The 15,829-nt window shown below is 49.9% G+C and overlaps 6 protein-coding genes across 6 annotated transcripts; 4 read left to right on the top strand and 2 right to left on the bottom strand.

Annotated features, from left to right (window-relative positions):
- Positions 1–766: 766 nt before the first annotated feature.
- Positions 767–4,872, bottom strand: rom2 (putative Rho guanyl nucleotide exchange factor (Rom2)). Its single transcript, XM_032079818.1, has 3 exons — positions 1,619–4,872; positions 1,127–1,558; positions 767–1,072 (listed from the first exon to the last, which is right to left on the bottom strand). Exons 1-3 carry the CDS (start codon positions 4,703–4,705, stop codon positions 995–997), a joined length of 3,597 nt encoding a protein of 1,198 aa, XP_031937977.1. The 5' UTR covers positions 4,706–4,872; the 3' UTR covers positions 767–994.
- Positions 4,873–5,489: 617 nt separating this feature from the next.
- Positions 5,490–6,936, top strand: BDV37DRAFT_257105 (V-type proton ATPase proteolipid subunit). Its single transcript, XM_032082906.1, has 8 exons — positions 5,490–5,759; positions 5,828–5,845; positions 5,904–5,916; positions 5,986–6,068; positions 6,135–6,247; positions 6,309–6,393; positions 6,451–6,536; positions 6,588–6,936. The coding sequence occupies exons 1-8, from the start codon at positions 5,709–5,711 to the stop codon at positions 6,628–6,630; spliced, it is 492 nt and encodes a 163-aa protein (XP_031937976.1). The 5' UTR covers positions 5,490–5,708; the 3' UTR covers positions 6,631–6,936.
- Positions 6,937–6,962: 26 nt separating this feature from the next.
- Positions 6,963–9,362, top strand: BDV37DRAFT_198273 (cAMP-dependent protein kinase). Its single transcript, XM_032079816.1, has 4 exons — positions 6,963–7,635; positions 7,704–7,796; positions 7,852–7,976; positions 8,089–9,362. Exons 1-4 carry the CDS (start codon positions 7,383–7,385, stop codon positions 8,806–8,808), a joined length of 1,191 nt encoding a protein of 396 aa, XP_031937975.1. The 5' UTR covers positions 6,963–7,382; the 3' UTR covers positions 8,809–9,362.
- Positions 9,363–10,222: 860 nt separating this feature from the next.
- BDV37DRAFT_274255 (glycosyltransferase family 32 protein) lies at positions 10,223–11,364 on the bottom strand (the record flags this gene model as incomplete). The annotated part of the gene is made up of 2 exons (XM_032085206.1): positions 10,223–10,251; positions 10,305–11,364. The coding sequence occupies 2 exons, from the start codon at positions 11,362–11,364 to the stop codon at positions 10,223–10,225; spliced, it is 1,089 nt and encodes a 362-aa protein (XP_031937974.1).
- A 1,703-nt stretch (positions 11,365–13,067) lies between these two features.
- On the top strand, positions 13,068–13,931 carry BDV37DRAFT_257094 (uncharacterized protein). Its single transcript, XM_032082905.1, has one exon. It carries the CDS (start codon positions 13,579–13,581, stop codon positions 13,735–13,737), a length of 159 nt encoding a protein of 52 aa, XP_031937973.1. The 5' UTR covers positions 13,068–13,578; the 3' UTR covers positions 13,738–13,931.
- Positions 13,932–15,581, top strand: BDV37DRAFT_257093 (homoserine O-acetyltransferase family protein). The gene has a single exon (XM_032082904.1). The coding sequence runs from the start codon at positions 13,989–13,991 to the stop codon at positions 15,558–15,560; it is 1,572 nt and encodes a 523-aa protein (XP_031937972.1). The 5' UTR covers positions 13,932–13,988; the 3' UTR covers positions 15,561–15,581.
- Positions 15,582–15,829: the final 248 nt, after the last annotated feature.

Below are 15,829 nucleotides of genomic sequence, written 5' to 3'. Positions count from 1 at the left end.
CGTTGACAGTTGTCACTGGAACACCTGCATAACTTCCTTTCCTTTTGCCATCTTATATATTTCTTTTTTTTTTTTTATCTCTTCCCCCCCTTTGTTTCTTTTTGAACTCTTATCATCAATGACACCTGTCCCAATCTCAGCAGCGCAGCAAGATTCCCTCTTTTGTCATTTTATCATTTGTGTTGTGGCTTACGTCTTGTCTCTTATTACTCTATGTCTCCTAGTTGAATAGTAGTGCATGAGGAAGAAAAGTACCTTACAGCTCGTATGGCTGGCGTAGGTCGCATACATTGATTGATGCAAGGTAAGAATGCCAAGGGTCGATGATGGTCTGGACCATACACCAGCTCTGTAACAAAGAGACTTGATAGATTTCAATGTTTTTGATCATTGCCCCCTCCAGTTCGAGTAGCCACAGAGCTGATTACATTTCTATGGCCGCCAAGCTCTTCCTGGAGAAAGGGAGAGAAGAAGAAAAGATAGTAAAGAAGGGGAACAAAGGCAAAGAAAGAGAGAGCCAAGAAAAGGTTCGATGTTAACTAGGTCAGCACCAGCTTTCCTCTCCATTGTAGTTTTGCTATGGGTAACTTGAAAGGTATGAAGGCAACATACACCAGGTTGACATGACCTGGGGAAAGAAACTATACGTGGAATGCAAACAACACGGGCGAAAAAGAAACGATGAAAGAAAACACAATGGACGTACAACTGACAGTAACAATAAACATGTGGTATTTGCGCTTCATTGTACACAGTGGAAAATAGGCAAATGATGATAGATATAAAGGCTGACTTGATACAGATCAAATCAATAACATAGAGGTATTAGAAAGGGAAAAAGGAGAAGATGCGAGAAAAAGCTCATACAGAAGAGCGAAATGCCTAACGAAGCGAGATCGAATGCCTTTCAGAATGGCAAAAGACCGGTCTAAGAACGATCAAAATAAACTTGAAAGAACAAATGCTATCTCTCATTTCGTCCATCTCTGTTCAACTAATGCTGCGGCTTGTTCCAGAAATCCAAACTGGCTACTACGTCTTCGCCTGCTTCGTCTTCGTAGGCGTACAGTATCTAGAGATATATTAGTATAACTACATCGGTAGGAGTTACTCTTGTTCGACGTACCTCTCTTGTAGAGGAATGCAGCATGCGAATGTTCTTCCCCGTCATAATGTGGATCAGCTCGCTCGTGTCAACGTGTCTGATTTCGATGAAATTCGGTTCAAAGGCGAGGATATAGGGAGGTGAGAGTGCGAAGGCATTGGGGTTGCCCTCCCATGAAATCTTCCAGTCCGGACGAGCACGCCAGCCATTGCGATTGACAAAGAATGAGAAATCACTATAGTTGAGAAGGAATTCGCCAGACATTCGTTCAATATGAATGGGCTTGACGTTTTCTTTGCGTGCCACAAAGTCTAACGAAGTATCGGCTTGATCAAGCAGAGACTGTGTCTCGGTCGTCTCGAGGCTAACTACCTCAAAACCACGAGCACAGCCAACGCAAAGCGTCGAACGGAGAAAATGAATCGAAGAGGATTCGGCGGGGATATAATATTCCTAGGAGTGTGGTCAGTATGAAATCAGGTATACTGCGCTGATTGCAAGGAGTATACGGACCTTGAAAGGTTTCAGGGTATCTTGACCACTATGGAACATCTTACTGACAGCCGACTTTTTCTTTCCCTTTGCCAGGTTGTCCATGGGCTCGTATACCTTGATTGTACTTGACAGAGCAGAGGTCTTGACAGAGCAGACCAGATGGCGACCAAGTCCAATACCGGCTTTGAAGAAATTTGCATGACCTTGGATCTTCTTGGGCCTTTTCACTACTGTGTTCTGACCCTCTCCTATTTCAAGCGCTTCCATCGGATAAGAGGACAAGGTTTTGTTCGCCAAGACTAAGAGTAGTTGATACTCTTCCAGAGTGTCTATTTGAGTTACCTGGCTGACGTCCAAGACTCGCCTTGGCTTCGCAGACTTATCCTTTGGCCAACGATCCGAGAGATAAATGCCACTATCTGTACCATACACCAATTTTCTACCACCATCGATGGGGACAAGGCAATTTACCCGGTTGACTGCCGTGAAGAAACTCTCACAGAGCACGGTCTTGTTATAGAAGTTGCTGTTCCGCTCCCTCAACTTTCTTTGCTGTTCCTCCACCAGTTCAATGAATTTCCGTCTTTGCAATGGGGATGTGGCATAGAGAGTTTGTTCGTAACCGCCTTTGCCAAGATGTCTGAAGGTGATAGGAAGTCCATCTTTCGTGTTTGGCGGATTCGCGGCTGTTTTATTCGGGAGTAGACTAGATGATGGTCTTTTGGCGATTCCCGCCCTGGGTATAACCTCATCCATCTGCGCAATGACGAGGAGTTCCAGAGGAATTGGTTTCCGATATACTCGATACTCCTCACGCTTGTTCACAACCTTGATTCTCACCAACAAAACAGCATGGTCAAAAAGATATGCAGTGACCTCGGAGGTGTCAGTCGGTGTCTTTCGGAAAGCCATTTTTGTCAGCATCTGACGGTTCTCCTCCTTAAGTTTCAAGTCGACATAGTCGCCAGGATTGAACGTTAGAGCTCCGTTAAGCTGAACGAGGTTAAAATGGTTCTCAGCTCTTCCGCTCTCGGTGTTGACACGGGACAAGAAATCCTTGATGATCTTGATAGCTTTGGGAATATCTTCTTTGTCGGGATTATCATCCGCTGTGTTTTTCACGACTTGTTCAAGGAGTAGTGGATATCTTGCGAGACGGGTGGTGGGTTTGGTCAAGTATCCATTCAGTTCTAGCTTTCGTGACTCCTTTAGACGCTCAGTCTCTTCCACAAACCTTGCAAAGGCTGGATTAGACGCCTTCTCTTTCTCGAACTCGTACTTTCCGTAGAGCTGATTCGCACCGTATTTGATAAACGGGTCAAACCGTGGAACATGCTGAAGGAATATATCGCCAATTGTTTTCACTACCTGGCTTTCCTTTTGTCTGGCATTGAGAGCTTCAGCCAAGCCACTGTTAACTTTCAAAACCTCCAAGCAGTTTCCAAATACTGTACGAATGAACCTTTCTCGGCCGTGTTCTTGAATGGGCGAGACATTTGTGTTGCCAGCACCGCGCAAAGGCCTCATCCAAAAATCTCGCAGGTACTCCAAATCCTTGACAAAATCGCGTTCCGTGTACATAATTTCGAAGATGATTTCTTGTCGTTTCTTTTCGCGATCATCGATGCTATCGGAGACCTCCTTTGGAACCATGTTAATCCATAATTTCTGATTGTCATTATCGTCATCGTCTCCATGTAAGCTTCCTTTAGACGCAGATGTCCGCAAACCTGGCTGCGGTTTGAGGTTCAGTCGTGCTTGCTGCTCCAGTCTTCTAGGGCACGCAATTGAGTAGCATAAACTGTCGCGAGTACAGGTCGGGGAGTAACACTCAGTCAAAAGGGTGAAAACTCCGTTGACTTCAGGACTGGGCGCTTCCTCTCCCATAGCATCATTAAATTGGTAGAGCTCACCAGGAGAATCTCGAAGACGATGGTCATATGTCACATCGTGGAAAAACTTCTGCGCATCCAGGGCACGCCCAAGAAGAAGAGCTAGGTTTCGATCGTTCGTTTTAATGATATAGCTAATCAAGTCTACCGCATCTGCGCCAGAAAAGGAGTTTTGATATGAAAGTCCGTCCTTTTGACGCTCGGCAAGTACAATCTTCTCGCGGAAGGCATCGGCAACCCGCGAAAGCAAAGCTGGATAGACCAATGGCACCTTGCTTCTACGGGAGTTGCTCGCCGTAAGAGTTGTCTGACTAGTGGCCTTGGAAGGCGTCTGGCTTTGCATACTCATTGTTCGATCTGTCATTACCGTCGAAGCCATCGACATGGAGCGGGATGTCGTCGAACCATCACTTGGTGGCCGTGGCTTGCCATCGACATTATGGGCGGTGGCTGGGTCCATGTCTGATCGAGAAAGCGGCGGTTGGCTAGAGCCCGATGGCTGTCTTCGAGCAGGGATCACTCTCCCTGTGCTTGTGGTATGATTGTAGTCCGGGCGATCAGTCGAATATGAAGTTAATGACATAGCGCGCTCGTTTCCATGCCTCTCCGGCACAACTCGACCTTGTGCGGTCATTGGGGCTGCGGCGTTGTACGGCTGCTGGCGGAAAGCGCTTGCAGATGTATGATTAAAGCTACTAGGTGGTGGTTGATATAGGGGCGGTCCTCCCATTCTTGCCATTGACCTTGATCTGTAAGCATCTGAATTCAGTGCAGGAGGCGGCATTGGCCGGCTGTATCCCTTCGCATCCGGATACTGTGCTCCTGGGCTCGGCCTTGAGTCTAACCGTTGGGGCTGAGGATAAGCGAAGCGTCCAGGGTACGGTCGCGGAGGATTCTGGGAAGATTGAGAAGTCATAGTTGTGGACCCAGGGTACGCTTGATAATATCCGTTCGGGGCACCCGCTGGATGTCCATTCGGCACTTGGCGGTTCGGCGGTGGAGGACCTCTCTGCATCTGGGGATGCGGCACGTGTGAGGACATAGTGTGAGCCCTGTCTTGAGAAAATTGAGGAGTTTGCGAAGTCATTGTCTGAGAGCGGCCAGGTGGTGGTGCCCCACCAAAGATCTCAGAAAAAGCAGCATCTCGTTGGAATGATGAAGGATGTCCGTAAGGCCGGTAGTTCCGGCCTTGATGGCCCCCAAGATCGGCCATGGTTGATTTCCCCTCTTTACCTCTTTGACTCTGATTTCGAAATTTATTCGGATAGACTGGAGGAATAATATGACGACTAGCGATTATACCGGAAGGCTGAGAGAATTCGAGCCCTGATGTAACGAAAGGGTATCGGAACCGGTCGTAGAGAACGTGCAGAGCGTCGCGAGATGATCGTTGGTAATCGTGGAGAAAGGAAGAGGGACAAGGGGAGAAGGAAAAAGAAATGTAGGAACGAGAAAGAGATACTCCACAGACGATAATTTATAATCAAATAAAAGACAAGAATAAAATTCAGTAAGAAATCCCCTAAACACAATTTAGCCCCGAGCGTATCATGCCTCAATGGGGAGGCTTCGGTCCTGAGACGATTTCAAAGCCGTGGAGGAAGGCGTTGACAAGACCGCGTGGTGTGTTAACGATGGAAGTGCGCTACTAAGGAGCCTTGAGCGCAACGGCAAGCCAGGGCCCCCTGTAAGTTCATAGCCTGAGCATCCTCCCTCGGGCTGGTTGATCGAGGCGAGATAAATGAGAGTCCGGACTGAGGGTGACAAGAGAAGGGGCCAGACTAGGTAAAAGTTGGGGGAAGAGGGGAGGAGCGGGGGGTGGAGGGTATTTGAGAAGGGGAGTATGTATGGGAAAGTGGTGAAGAATGGTCCGTCCGTGATGGAAAAGCACGGGGGTTGTTGGGTTGAACAGGCACATGTCAGACTTAACCCGGATAGGCCAGGAGTGTGGCTGTCTGCGGCTGGTACGGTGGCCCGCGCGAGCAACTTGGTACGGACAACATCCGCCCTACCAGACCGGTAGTCTTCCAGTTGATGTTCTTCCGAGCTGTAACGACCCTGGTTCTCAACTGAGTGTCTTCTTCGTCGCGTGCATTCGATTGCATTTCTTTTCATTGAGGCTCACTTCATTTCTCGTCTTGCCTCTTTCCCCTCTCTTCTCTCCGGTTCTTTGTCCTTTCATCATCTCCATTCACCATCGGAACAACCCGATCACCATGGTGGTGGACAGCGAGTTGGCGCCCAAGTTCGCCCCCTTCTTCTCCTTTGTAGGTGAAATGACTTCCGGCGCGATCATCCTTGATACCCTGGGATTTTGCTGACTTCTTGTCTGTAGGCAGGGATAGCTGCAGCTGTGAGTACTCCGTGAACGTGCCTCGACACCTGACTGTACGCTGACGGCCTTTCGAAAGATGATCTTCGGATGTATGTCCACACTTGAGCATTAAATACTAGCGATTATACGGCGAGATTGGGATACTTACACATTTCAAGCAATGGGGGCAGCATATGGAACCGCTAAGTCCGGCATTGGTATCTCGGGAGTGGGAACTTTTAGGTCGGATCTCATCATGAAGGCATGAATGACATTTGCTCCCTAAATATCTAGCGATATGGTTGTTCTGTCTTGCTGACCGCAATAGTCGTTGGTTCCGGTCGTTATGTCTGGTATTATCGCGGTGTACGGCCTTGTCATTGCAGTCCTCATCGCACAGGACATGCAACCACCTCCGCAACAAAGGATGAGCTTATATACGTACGTGCAATTTTGCGAATTGCGTCTCAGTCTGGAAGTAGTATGCTGACGGCACACAAAGTGGGTTCATGCACCTTGCATCAGGGCTGTCGGTTGGCCTCGCAGGCATGGCTGCCGGATACACTATTGGAATTGTTGGAGATGCGGTAAGCAGTCTCGTCACGGCTATACGTACGTCTATATACGTCTAACAACTGTCCAAGGGTGTACGTGCGTACCTGCAGCAATCTCGGGTCTACGTCGGAATGATTCTCATCCTAATTTTCGGCGAAGTTCTTGGTCTCTATGGGTATGTGACTATTGTCATACATGAATATGAATCTGATGCTAACTGTGATAGACTTATCGTGGGCCTGATCCTGAACTCAAAGAGCCACCCTTAAACTGAGTTAAGCATTACATTTTGATATTCCGATATGTTGGCGACTGCACTTGACTGCTTTACCAGCCTCCTTGAACTGCTTTTATACCAAGGGCCCATCCCTTAGGACCATGGGGGTTTTTTTTTTGAGACGACCGCGAAGGCAGCAGCGGTCTGCTCCTCCTTTTGTGGCCACGCTTTGAATGTCCCCCGCGGGTATTCCGGTTAGAACATCATCACCTTTTAGCCTTCGGGAGACTTTCTGTACTAGTATATGCCTGCACGCTTTGGATAACAATGACTACATTGAATATTTTACCTTTTTTAAGTGAATGCAGTTCCTCTGTTTGCTTCTTTCACATAATCAGAGCAAATATGAAAACAAAAGACCGGGACTCGGGACGTGGGTAACAGGGGATGCGACCGACTTACTTCATGGGGGGTTTGACCTCGCGCCCATGCCGCGGGTTTTGCCCCGCCAGTCGGTAGGTAACGTCAGAGTCTCCCGTAGCGCCGCCGACGGAGAAGAACGACCTCACCACAGCTCCTTTCATCCCGCAATCGCCTTAATCTTCGCTATCCCCCACCGCGCCACTTCCGTACCTTCAATACATACCCAATGGAATATTACGATTACATCGCATTCTAGTCTTGGTTTTAGGGAGCATCTCAGTTCCCCAATTGTCATTTAAAGTGCTCCGCTCCTCCCCCCTCCCCCCATCGGGGTATTCGGATTCCTGCGGTTTCCCCGAGACATGATCCTTCCCCATCCCCATGGCTACAGGAACGGTCGACCCTTCGGCCCCTAAGGACGTACAGGGGACCTCGACCCCTCCCGGAGACAGCGATACGGGGTCAAGTAATGTTCACGAGAAAGAAAAACAGATGGTGGCTGCTATTCGCCCGCCGCACCAACGACATCGGAGTCCTTTCGTCATCACCGAGCGGCCGGAGGAAAAACAACTAGGCGTGTCTACCCGCACCTTGACAGTTGATGACTTTGCACTTCTGAAAACCCTCGGGACTGGTAAGACTCATTGCTGGATCTGGGCGGGCATGGTCAGTGACTAACAGTAAGACTGTTGTTAACACAAGGCACTTTCGCTCGGGTATGGCTAGTGAGATTGAAGGACGAGATACGACAGAGAGATAAAGTGTATGCACTCAAAATACTACGAAAGGCGGATGGTGAGACTACCTGGACGTGCACGTCTGCATTCTGCGGGCTAACTTGGTGGGCTAGTGATCAAATTGAAGCAGGTTGAACATGTGCGCAATGAGCGCAAGACTCTCTCGGCGGTTGCCGGCCACCCTTTCATAACGACGCTGATAGCCTCCTTTTCCGACGACCAAAGTCTATACATGTTGGTACGGGCCCCAGGCACTTTCATTTTTGCCCCCTCTGTTTTGACACCGCCTCGTTGCCGATCCGCCAACGTGTGCCTTGAGGAGCAATAGTGACGATCTAACGTATATTTAGTTGGACTATTGCCCTGGCGGTGAGATATTTAGCTACCTACGGCGCGCGCGCCGGTTCAACGAAAACACCGCTAAGTTCTATGCGGCCGAGATAACTCTTACTATCGAATTCCTTCACGATGTAGAGGGGATTGTTTATCGCGACCTGAAACCTGAAAATATACTTCTGGATGCCGAGGGCCACATCAGGCTTGTCGACTTCGGCTTTGCAAAGAAAGTCGAGAATCGGGAGACTTATACCCTTTGCGGCACGCCAGAGTACCTGGCCCCTGAGGTAATTCATAATAGTGGCCATGGCCTTGCAGTTGACTGGTGGGCCCTGGGTATTCTCATTTACGAGTTTATCGTGGGGCAACCGCCTTTCTGGGACCAGAATCCCATGCGTATATACGAACAGATCGTCGAAGGCCGCATACGCTTTCCTCAAAATATGTCACCAGCGGCCCAGAATATCATATCCTTACTTTGCAAGACCAATCCGACGGAGCGCCTAGGGTATATATCTGGAGGGTCTGCCAGGGTCAAGTCACATCCATTCTTTGGAGACATACAATGGGATGATTTGTTTTACCGCCGTATCAAAGGGCCCATCATCCCGAGGGTCGACCACCCTGCAGACACCGGTAACTTCGAAGAGTACCCCGATCCGGATGTGAGAAGTCAGAATGTTTATACCGATGATCTGAGGAAAAAGTACGAGGCTTTGTTTAGCGACTTCTAAACACGGTACCCGAACAGACTCAAATATCCAACTGAACAAACACCCTTCTGTGAACGTACTGCCGTCACGCGATCAGGTTGATTCCATCCAACCGGACCACCCCATCGGAGACGACTGAAGCATCCGGATTGATAACGGAGACTTAAGACCCTTGTTTAAAAGCCAGGGCCATTGCCTACATACGAACGATGTTCAGTTCGGTCCGTAATACCCCCGCCTCATTCTTGGTAATCAACTATCTTCGCAAGGGAGGCCGCCGGTACGTTCGTGGTCGCCCGTAGCCTCTCAACGACATGCTTGGAAGTTCCTGCAGTTCAGCCAATGCCTCTTGTTTTCCCGCTGTCCATTGCAAGCGTACCTCTGTCGACTACCTTCTGTGGCCTTTCCGGAGCTGCTACTAATACGTTGTAGCGGTGATCATCAGTGACCCAAATGGTCCTCGACAGTTCTGTCATGAAGATATGATTATTACTACCACTACTTCTTCTACTATTATTATTATCTTTTTTCGCTATTAAACTCTCTTTGGTGCTCGTGGACTTGTTTGTTATTCACATATACATATGATGTACTATCTTTGAATCATCAGCTTCACCGTTTCCACAATAGCTGGACATTATACTATTTGATTACCTGTGGTTTCCCTCGACGCCGTCCAGGATGCCTTGCATTTGCAACACGCTCAGCTAGTGTACGGTGTCAATCGGTGTCTACATGAAGAGACGATGACATAGACTTCATCGAGGACTTCTGCGGTTTGCGTCCGCCATTCTGTCTATGAAAAGGACATATAGTACATTTGGATGAGATCGATTATATTATATACTTAATACAGTTCTTCTATACGCTCAGACCTGCCTGACCATTCCGAATCAATTACATACAATTTCCCGAGCCGCACAAACGCTCGTTTCACAGATGGACAGCATTAAATTTCGTTAAAATCTATATATATCTATACAAAAAAAAAAAATTCTAGATCACGTATCAAGAACGAAGAAACAGATAGCGGGATTAGATGGGTTAGTCAATCGGTTCGCAAGTATTAGCTAGAGGACGGGGGTGCTTTTGGTGGGCGGGATTCCCGACTGATAGAGGGTATCTGGATTACTTCCATGATGGAAGCAGAGTACTCGGGCTCTGGATTCCTGAGGGTGAAATGTGTCGGTCAGCTGCATCGGAGTGGCAGCTGTTGATCACAAGACATGGCTCGTTTATAACGTCATTCATACTGTCGTTCACGTGATGGTAGTGGGATCGTCCATTAACATCGAGTCGAGCGGACTTTCGTGAGTAGAGTAGGGGTGAAAGAGCCGACATGTGAGCTTGCTCTCGCTGTCGATAGCTCATCAGAGCCAAGATGATAAGTCTTGAATCTCCGGAGTAAGTTGGGTGAGTGGTAGGTGGCAGCTTCTTATAATGATGGGTCTGTTTTCCATGTTCCTGGTCACGATCGTTAGTATTGGTACCAGAACCAGGGATGAGAGCGGAGTTACCTTCAAAGTCGTGCCTGACGAAGGCCATTTCATCATCGTAATCGCCTGCACCCATTTGCATAACGCCGGGGCTGAAGCTCGTAATGGGTAGAACCACCACGTCGCCGACCTTTCTCCAGTCTTTTTGGTTTGTGAAATCCTCGTAGGTGATGTTGTGGTTCGAATCGGGTTCGATGTTGAAGTAATCTGGGTCGTTGAAATATCGGAAGATGGCGTCTGTCCACGCGCCCGGTCCGGTGAACTCCACGATGGTCTTATCCATCTTGCCGACCTTGAGGATCCCGGCCTTCTTCATGCGCAATGTTTCTTCCGTGATGTAGGCCACGATGTCGCGGAGGATCGGATGGCCCGGTTTGGATTGAATGGTCCATTGACAGAATTGGATTCTCCGTGAATACCAGTCATGCCAATCTGGACGGTCGGGATCCGCCTCGATACCGACCACGAACCCGATCGTGGACAGGTCGTAGGTCGCGGGCAGCCAATCGGCAGCCGGCTTCAAAGCGCTGGTGTCGATGTCGCTATAGATTCCGCCGCGGGCCAGCAGGATCAAGTACCTGAAGAAGTCGGCTTTCAGAACGGGCAACGGCAAGGACTCATAGGCTTCAAACACATCCGGAAGCGAGCTATATAGGTATTTGATGAGGTAACCCTGGGTGTCGTCCGGAACCACCTGATGGACGAAGCCGGGGTGGAGCTCAGTCCAGCTTGCCTCCGCGCCGCGCAGCTCTTGGCCGAACCACACTGAGTCGGGGGTATATTTCCATGTCTGCCAGATGTATGCGGGGAATTTCTTATCAAGATCGTAAGGGAAATGGTAGCGTAACCGTTCGCGCAAGGGTGCGCTCGGGGAGGGTTTGAGGGGCTGTTGTATAGCGTCTTTCTTCTGCCCTGGCGAGTGCTCCTCCGTTACTTCATTGGTGTTGTGGATGCCCTCCTCGGGAACGTATACGGGTGCAGGGGATGGCGAGGGGGAGGAAGTCGAATGGGAGGATCTTAGAAGGACGACGAAGGTGATCAGGCAGAGGGCCGCAATGAGCGACTTTCGGTATGTGAGCATGATGGGTGTCGAAGATGGCTGGTGCGAATTGATCGACAGGGGATTGCAATTCACTTGCACGTAGGCAAACTCCGCCGACGATCAATGAATGCCAGTGGATTCGGTATGGATATGGATCTCAGTTTGCGTCCCACTCAATGGTTATTGAAATCGCGCATATCGGCACTTTGTTGTAATTTAGATAAATAGACAAACGAACACCGAGGTACAAGAATTCAATCAACTGCGAACAATGGTTTTGTCGCAGCGGTTACACTGTTGGCACGATGAGCTTCGGCTGCTGCGGCGAGTTGATTGTTTGTAGGAGACACTATTCCTGCAGTGTGGAAATGATGAAGGACCAGCAAAGAAAGAGAGACCAAGAAAATAAGATATAGACCAGCAAGAGCGGTAGTGACCAGGAGATACCGGGAAAAAAAAAAGTTAGGGCGGAGGCTACTGGGGTGGAGCTAATGACGACGGCGCTTTGGTGGCGTAAGACTCCGCGTCGACGGTAGATGGCGGATGTGTAGAACTTGTACGGTGTACGGAGTACTGCGCATGTAAGACGGATGCTGACCTCGTCGACTGGGGCTGGTGAGTTTCCAGGGGGAAGTGTCACCGGGCGTTATTTAAAATAAATTCACAAGGAAACCGGGCACAAAAAACAAAAAGAGTTAATGTCACGGAGATTGAATTTGAGGAATTGTGGAGATCGTTTCGTGCAACGCTGGCCATCAACTTCTTTTTCTTCCTTCTTTTCCGCAATGGGAGATGATCAGCTCAGGCCTTTTTGCAGTTCGTCATGACGCGATGGGCTGATGCATCCTTGGAACCGAGAAGCCACGACCTCGAGCTAGGCTTCTGTAAATAGTACCGAATCCCTGACTTGCATAAGATCGGATGGCGCTCAGGCGGCCGTTTGCGGTCTCTCCAGAACAATCGCACCGGCGAGGAAACTTCTGCGAACCATCTAGACCCTCGGATACCGTGTTACGTTTTGCTGTTCCTCCTGAAACATAGGGGAACTGTTCCTCCAGAACGGTCTCCGCGCCAGATAGCCGGGGTCGATAACCCACCAGAATCGCGCATGCATGGCTCACGGACATGTAATATATTGGAGACCTGAGGGAAGGATTCCGACGCACGTTATTGGGCGGCGGCAGGTAAAGTTGTCAACTGCATCCACGATCCTAGTCAAGCCGCGTCATTAGCATTTGGTCTCATTCCGACAGATCTGCAGGTAAGGCTTGGCCCCACGATGCTTGACGGCCTGGTGATTGGTCCTGTATACATCCGTAGGAAGGACTAATGCGACCTCTGCCCGGGAGCCACGTTCACCTCTGAGCTGTACCGATGCTGGTGATATATTGAAGATGGTTTCCATACTGACCAACGGGTGCTCTCAATAGTCACCATACCACATATCCCAGATAAGAGGATCCAGGGGTTTGAGGTTGGATCGTCCTGTTTCATTCCGACTCCGAGACGGCAACCTGTCTTCACCCATCCTCCCTTGGGTCGGGAGGGCATCCAGAAGCGCCAAGCTTCCTTCCCAAGGAAGTATACGTGGAAAGTAGCATCGAACAGATCTTTCCTTGGGCTGATCTTCCATATATACCCTGCGATTCGGATCTCCGGCGGAGGGATACAAGGATTCGCGCTGTACGGGAGATATAAGGGGTATCATGTACGAAGATCATGCTTGGGTGTACCTTACAGGGCTTGGCTACGCTTCAATCCAATCAATTCAATTCAATTCAATTCAATTCTGGAGCGACTTTGCTTCCTTACACTTCGTAGACAATCTGCTCATGAAGGATGAAATGTCAGGTAAATTCCTCTCCTACACGTGCTTCAGTTGCGGGAGTCCCACCTTCTTGCCCAATGCGGACGGTTAGCGGTGGAGTGTTGTTGCAACTGCTTCAACCTCCATCTCGACGTCCCCCGTGCCAATGTCACTGTCCCTGAGGTGATTCCAGACCACAACTGGTACACCAATCCCATCTCGTTTAATTATAGCCGTACCATTCTCCCGCCAAGGTCGACTACCACCTCAGTGAACCAAGAAAGTGGGAAAAGACTGTCGCTGTGAAATGGATGCTATCTCGCCGGGGGAGCACTGCATTTATGGAAAGCGAAGCAGGGAAGATATAAGCCTTCTACAAAAATTGACACCAATCTTTCTAGCAGACCAGTGAGTACCAAGAGGCATAGTTGTTCGTTTCTCCAAGGATGGTGATCAACTTCTGTTCACATTCTCAAAAACGAGCAACACAACCTCTTGTCGCGCTCTTCATTTCTACTCGCGCAGTCTATGCCCGCTTCCTGGTTCTTTCAGTTGCTTCAGCTGACTGTGACTGGATGATATCTGGAAAGTATTTACCTCCCTAACCACTTCTTGACGCTGCAGTGATCAGTTGTCGACATCTCGATATAGTAAGCCGCCAGCCAATGACAACACGAGTAGATGACGCCATGAGCTTTCCCGCGGCCTCGCAGCTGTCGGCGCCTCAGGCATCACCAATGCCTGCGTAATCGGCGATCAAATATAATGAAGAACACCGACTTCTCGACCGCAAATTTCCCGTTGGACAGCTCCTGCTGTAATAATATCTCATTCGCATCGTGTAGTTTGCTCAACAATGGGATCTATACACGGTGTGGCGCGCTCAGCGCGGAGTCTCTCGGCTTTGCTCAGACAGGATACCATCTCGACTCGGAATCGATTAGCAGCAGTATGCTCGTCCACACAATACCCAGCGACCCGTAGGCCGTTACACAACGGTCGTCCACGGAATTCCCAGTCCGCCGCCGCAAGTGCCAGTTCCTCCAACCCAGCTCTATCATTTCCTTGTCTTGACGCCCAGGATGCGAAGTCCGCCCTCCTCTCCGCACGGTCTCTCGAGTCGGGTCCCGAGCCGTCATACACGACCGGCAACCATGAACAGTTCCGTTGCAAAGATCCATTGCTGCTTGACTGGGGTGGCGTCCTACCAGAATTTGATATCGCATACGAAACATGGGGCCAATTGAATGCTGACAAGAGCAACGCCATCCTACTACACACCGGTCTGTCGGCCTCGAGTCACGCCCATAGCACCGACGCCAATTCCAAGCCCGGATGGTGGGAGAAATTTATCGGCCCCGGCAAGCCATTAGACACAAACAAGCACTTCGTCATCTGTACAAATGTCATCGGAGGCTGCTACGGCAGCACCGGACCGTCGTCCATCGACCCATCCGATGGAAAGAGATACGCCACCCGATTCCCCATCTTGACGATAGACGACATGGTCCGCGCACAATTCCGTCTCTTGGACTCGCTGGGCATCCAGAAGTTGTACGCCTCCGTCGGCTCCAGCATGGGCGGCATGCAGAGTCTCGCCGCCGGAGTGCTCTTCCCCGAGCGGGTCGACAAGATCGTCAGCATCAGCGGCTGCGCCCGAAGCCACCCATATAGCATCGCCATGCGACACACACAGCGTCAGGTCCTCATGATGGATCCGAAGTGGGCCCGCGGGTTCTACTACGACTCCATCCCGCCCCATTCAGGCATGAAGCTCGCGCGAGAAATCGCGACAGTCACCTACCGAAGCGGGCCGGAATGGGAGAAGCGGTTTGGCCGCAAGCGCGCAGACCCCAGCAAGCAGCCTGCGCTGTGTCCCGATTTCCTCATCGAGACGTACCTCGACCACGCGGGCGAGAAGTTCTGTTTGGAGTACGACCCCAACAGTCTGCTCTATGTCTCGAAGGCCATGGACTTGTTTGATCTGGGACAGGCACACCAAACGGAGACGAAGAAAAGACGGGCCGAGTACGAAGCGAATATCGCGGAGGGAGGCAAGACTGTCGACGCCAGTAACATCGCCTGCAGCCTCACGCTCCCGGAGAAGCCGTACGAAGAACAGCCGTCGGTGACCGCGTCTACGCCCGCGATGGACCAGGCCGTTGCTGGAGGTGCGGATGCGCCGCCACAAGATCTCGTCGCTGGGCTGGCGCCTCTGAAGAACCATCCCGTTCTGGTCATGGGTGTCGCCAGCGATATTCTCTTCCCGGCTTGGCAGCAGCGTGAAATCGCAGAGACGCTTCGGGCTGGTGGAAACGAGAAGGTCCAGCACATCGAACTGGGCGAGGACGTGTCGATGTTCGGACACGATACGTTCCTGCTTGACTTGAAGAACATTGGTGGTGCAGTAGAGAAGTTCTTGCGCTGATATCAATAGTCTCTATTCTAGCGATAATGAGTTCATCACTTGTCTATATTGGTGATTGTATAAATGTAAACTTTTAATGGATGAAATTCTACACCTGGATGATAATGATATGCTATTATGATGACAATGTAATCGCCTTTTCTACGTGAATGATTATCAATTACTGTCCTTGTATGCCCAAATTTGATCCATGCCTCCTGAACTTATACTCTTAGGCAATGATGGCAATAATGGCAATGGTTGATTTGAATTTTTCGTAATCTATGGGG

This window comes from Aspergillus pseudonomiae, assembly GCF_009193645.1.
Source record: "Aspergillus pseudonomiae strain CBS 119388 unplaced genomic scaffold BDV37scaffold_75, whole genome shotgun sequence".
NCBI classification, from domain to species: domain Eukaryota; kingdom Fungi; phylum Ascomycota; class Eurotiomycetes; order Eurotiales; family Aspergillaceae; genus Aspergillus; species Aspergillus pseudonomiae.
Note: the sequence above shows the minus strand (reverse complement) of the source record. Positions and strands in the feature narration are given on the sequence as shown.

What these genes read in the sequence shown, in the direction of transcription:
- BDV37DRAFT_257093 (XM_032082904.1), top strand. Translation starts at nt 13,989, where the DNA reads ATGGGATCTATACACGGTGTGGCGCGCTCAGCGCGGAGTCTCTCGGCT.
- rom2 (XM_032079818.1), bottom strand. Translation starts at nt 4,705, where the DNA reads ATGGCCGATCTTGGGGGCCATCAAGGCCGGAACTACCGGCCTTACGGA. An exon ending in ATACCCTGAAACCTTTCAAG is followed by an intron (nt 1,559 to 1,618) that starts GTCCGTATACTC and finishes CCACACTCCTAG; the next exon opens with GAATATTATATCCCCGCCGA. An exon ending in TGCATTCCTCTACAAGAGAG is followed by an intron (nt 1,073 to 1,126) that starts GTACGTCGAACA and finishes ATATATCTCTAG; the next exon opens with ATACTGTACGCCTACGAAGA.
- BDV37DRAFT_257094 (XM_032082905.1), top strand. Translation starts at nt 13,579, where the DNA reads ATGGTGATCAACTTCTGTTCACATTCTCAAAAACGAGCAACACAACCT.
- BDV37DRAFT_198273 (XM_032079816.1), top strand. Translation starts at nt 7,383, where the DNA reads ATGGCTACAGGAACGGTCGACCCTTCGGCCCCTAAGGACGTACAGGGG. An exon ending in AATACTACGAAAGGCGGATG is followed by an intron (nt 7,797 to 7,851) that starts GTGAGACTACCT and finishes TTGGTGGGCTAG; the next exon opens with TGATCAAATTGAAGCAGGTT. An exon ending in ACCAAAGTCTATACATGTTG is followed by an intron (nt 7,977 to 8,088) that starts GTACGGGCCCCA and finishes ACGTATATTTAG; the next exon opens with TTGGACTATTGCCCTGGCGG.
- BDV37DRAFT_257105 (XM_032082906.1), top strand. Translation starts at nt 5,709, where the DNA reads ATGGTGGTGGACAGCGAGTTGGCGCCCAAGTTCGCCCCCTTCTTCTCC. An exon ending in GGTCGGATCTCATCATGAAG is followed by an intron (nt 6,069 to 6,134) that starts GCATGAATGACA and finishes TGACCGCAATAG; the next exon opens with TCGTTGGTTCCGGTCGTTAT. An exon ending in CAAAGGATGAGCTTATATAC is followed by an intron (nt 6,248 to 6,308) that starts GTACGTGCAATT and finishes CGGCACACAAAG; the next exon opens with TGGGTTCATGCACCTTGCAT.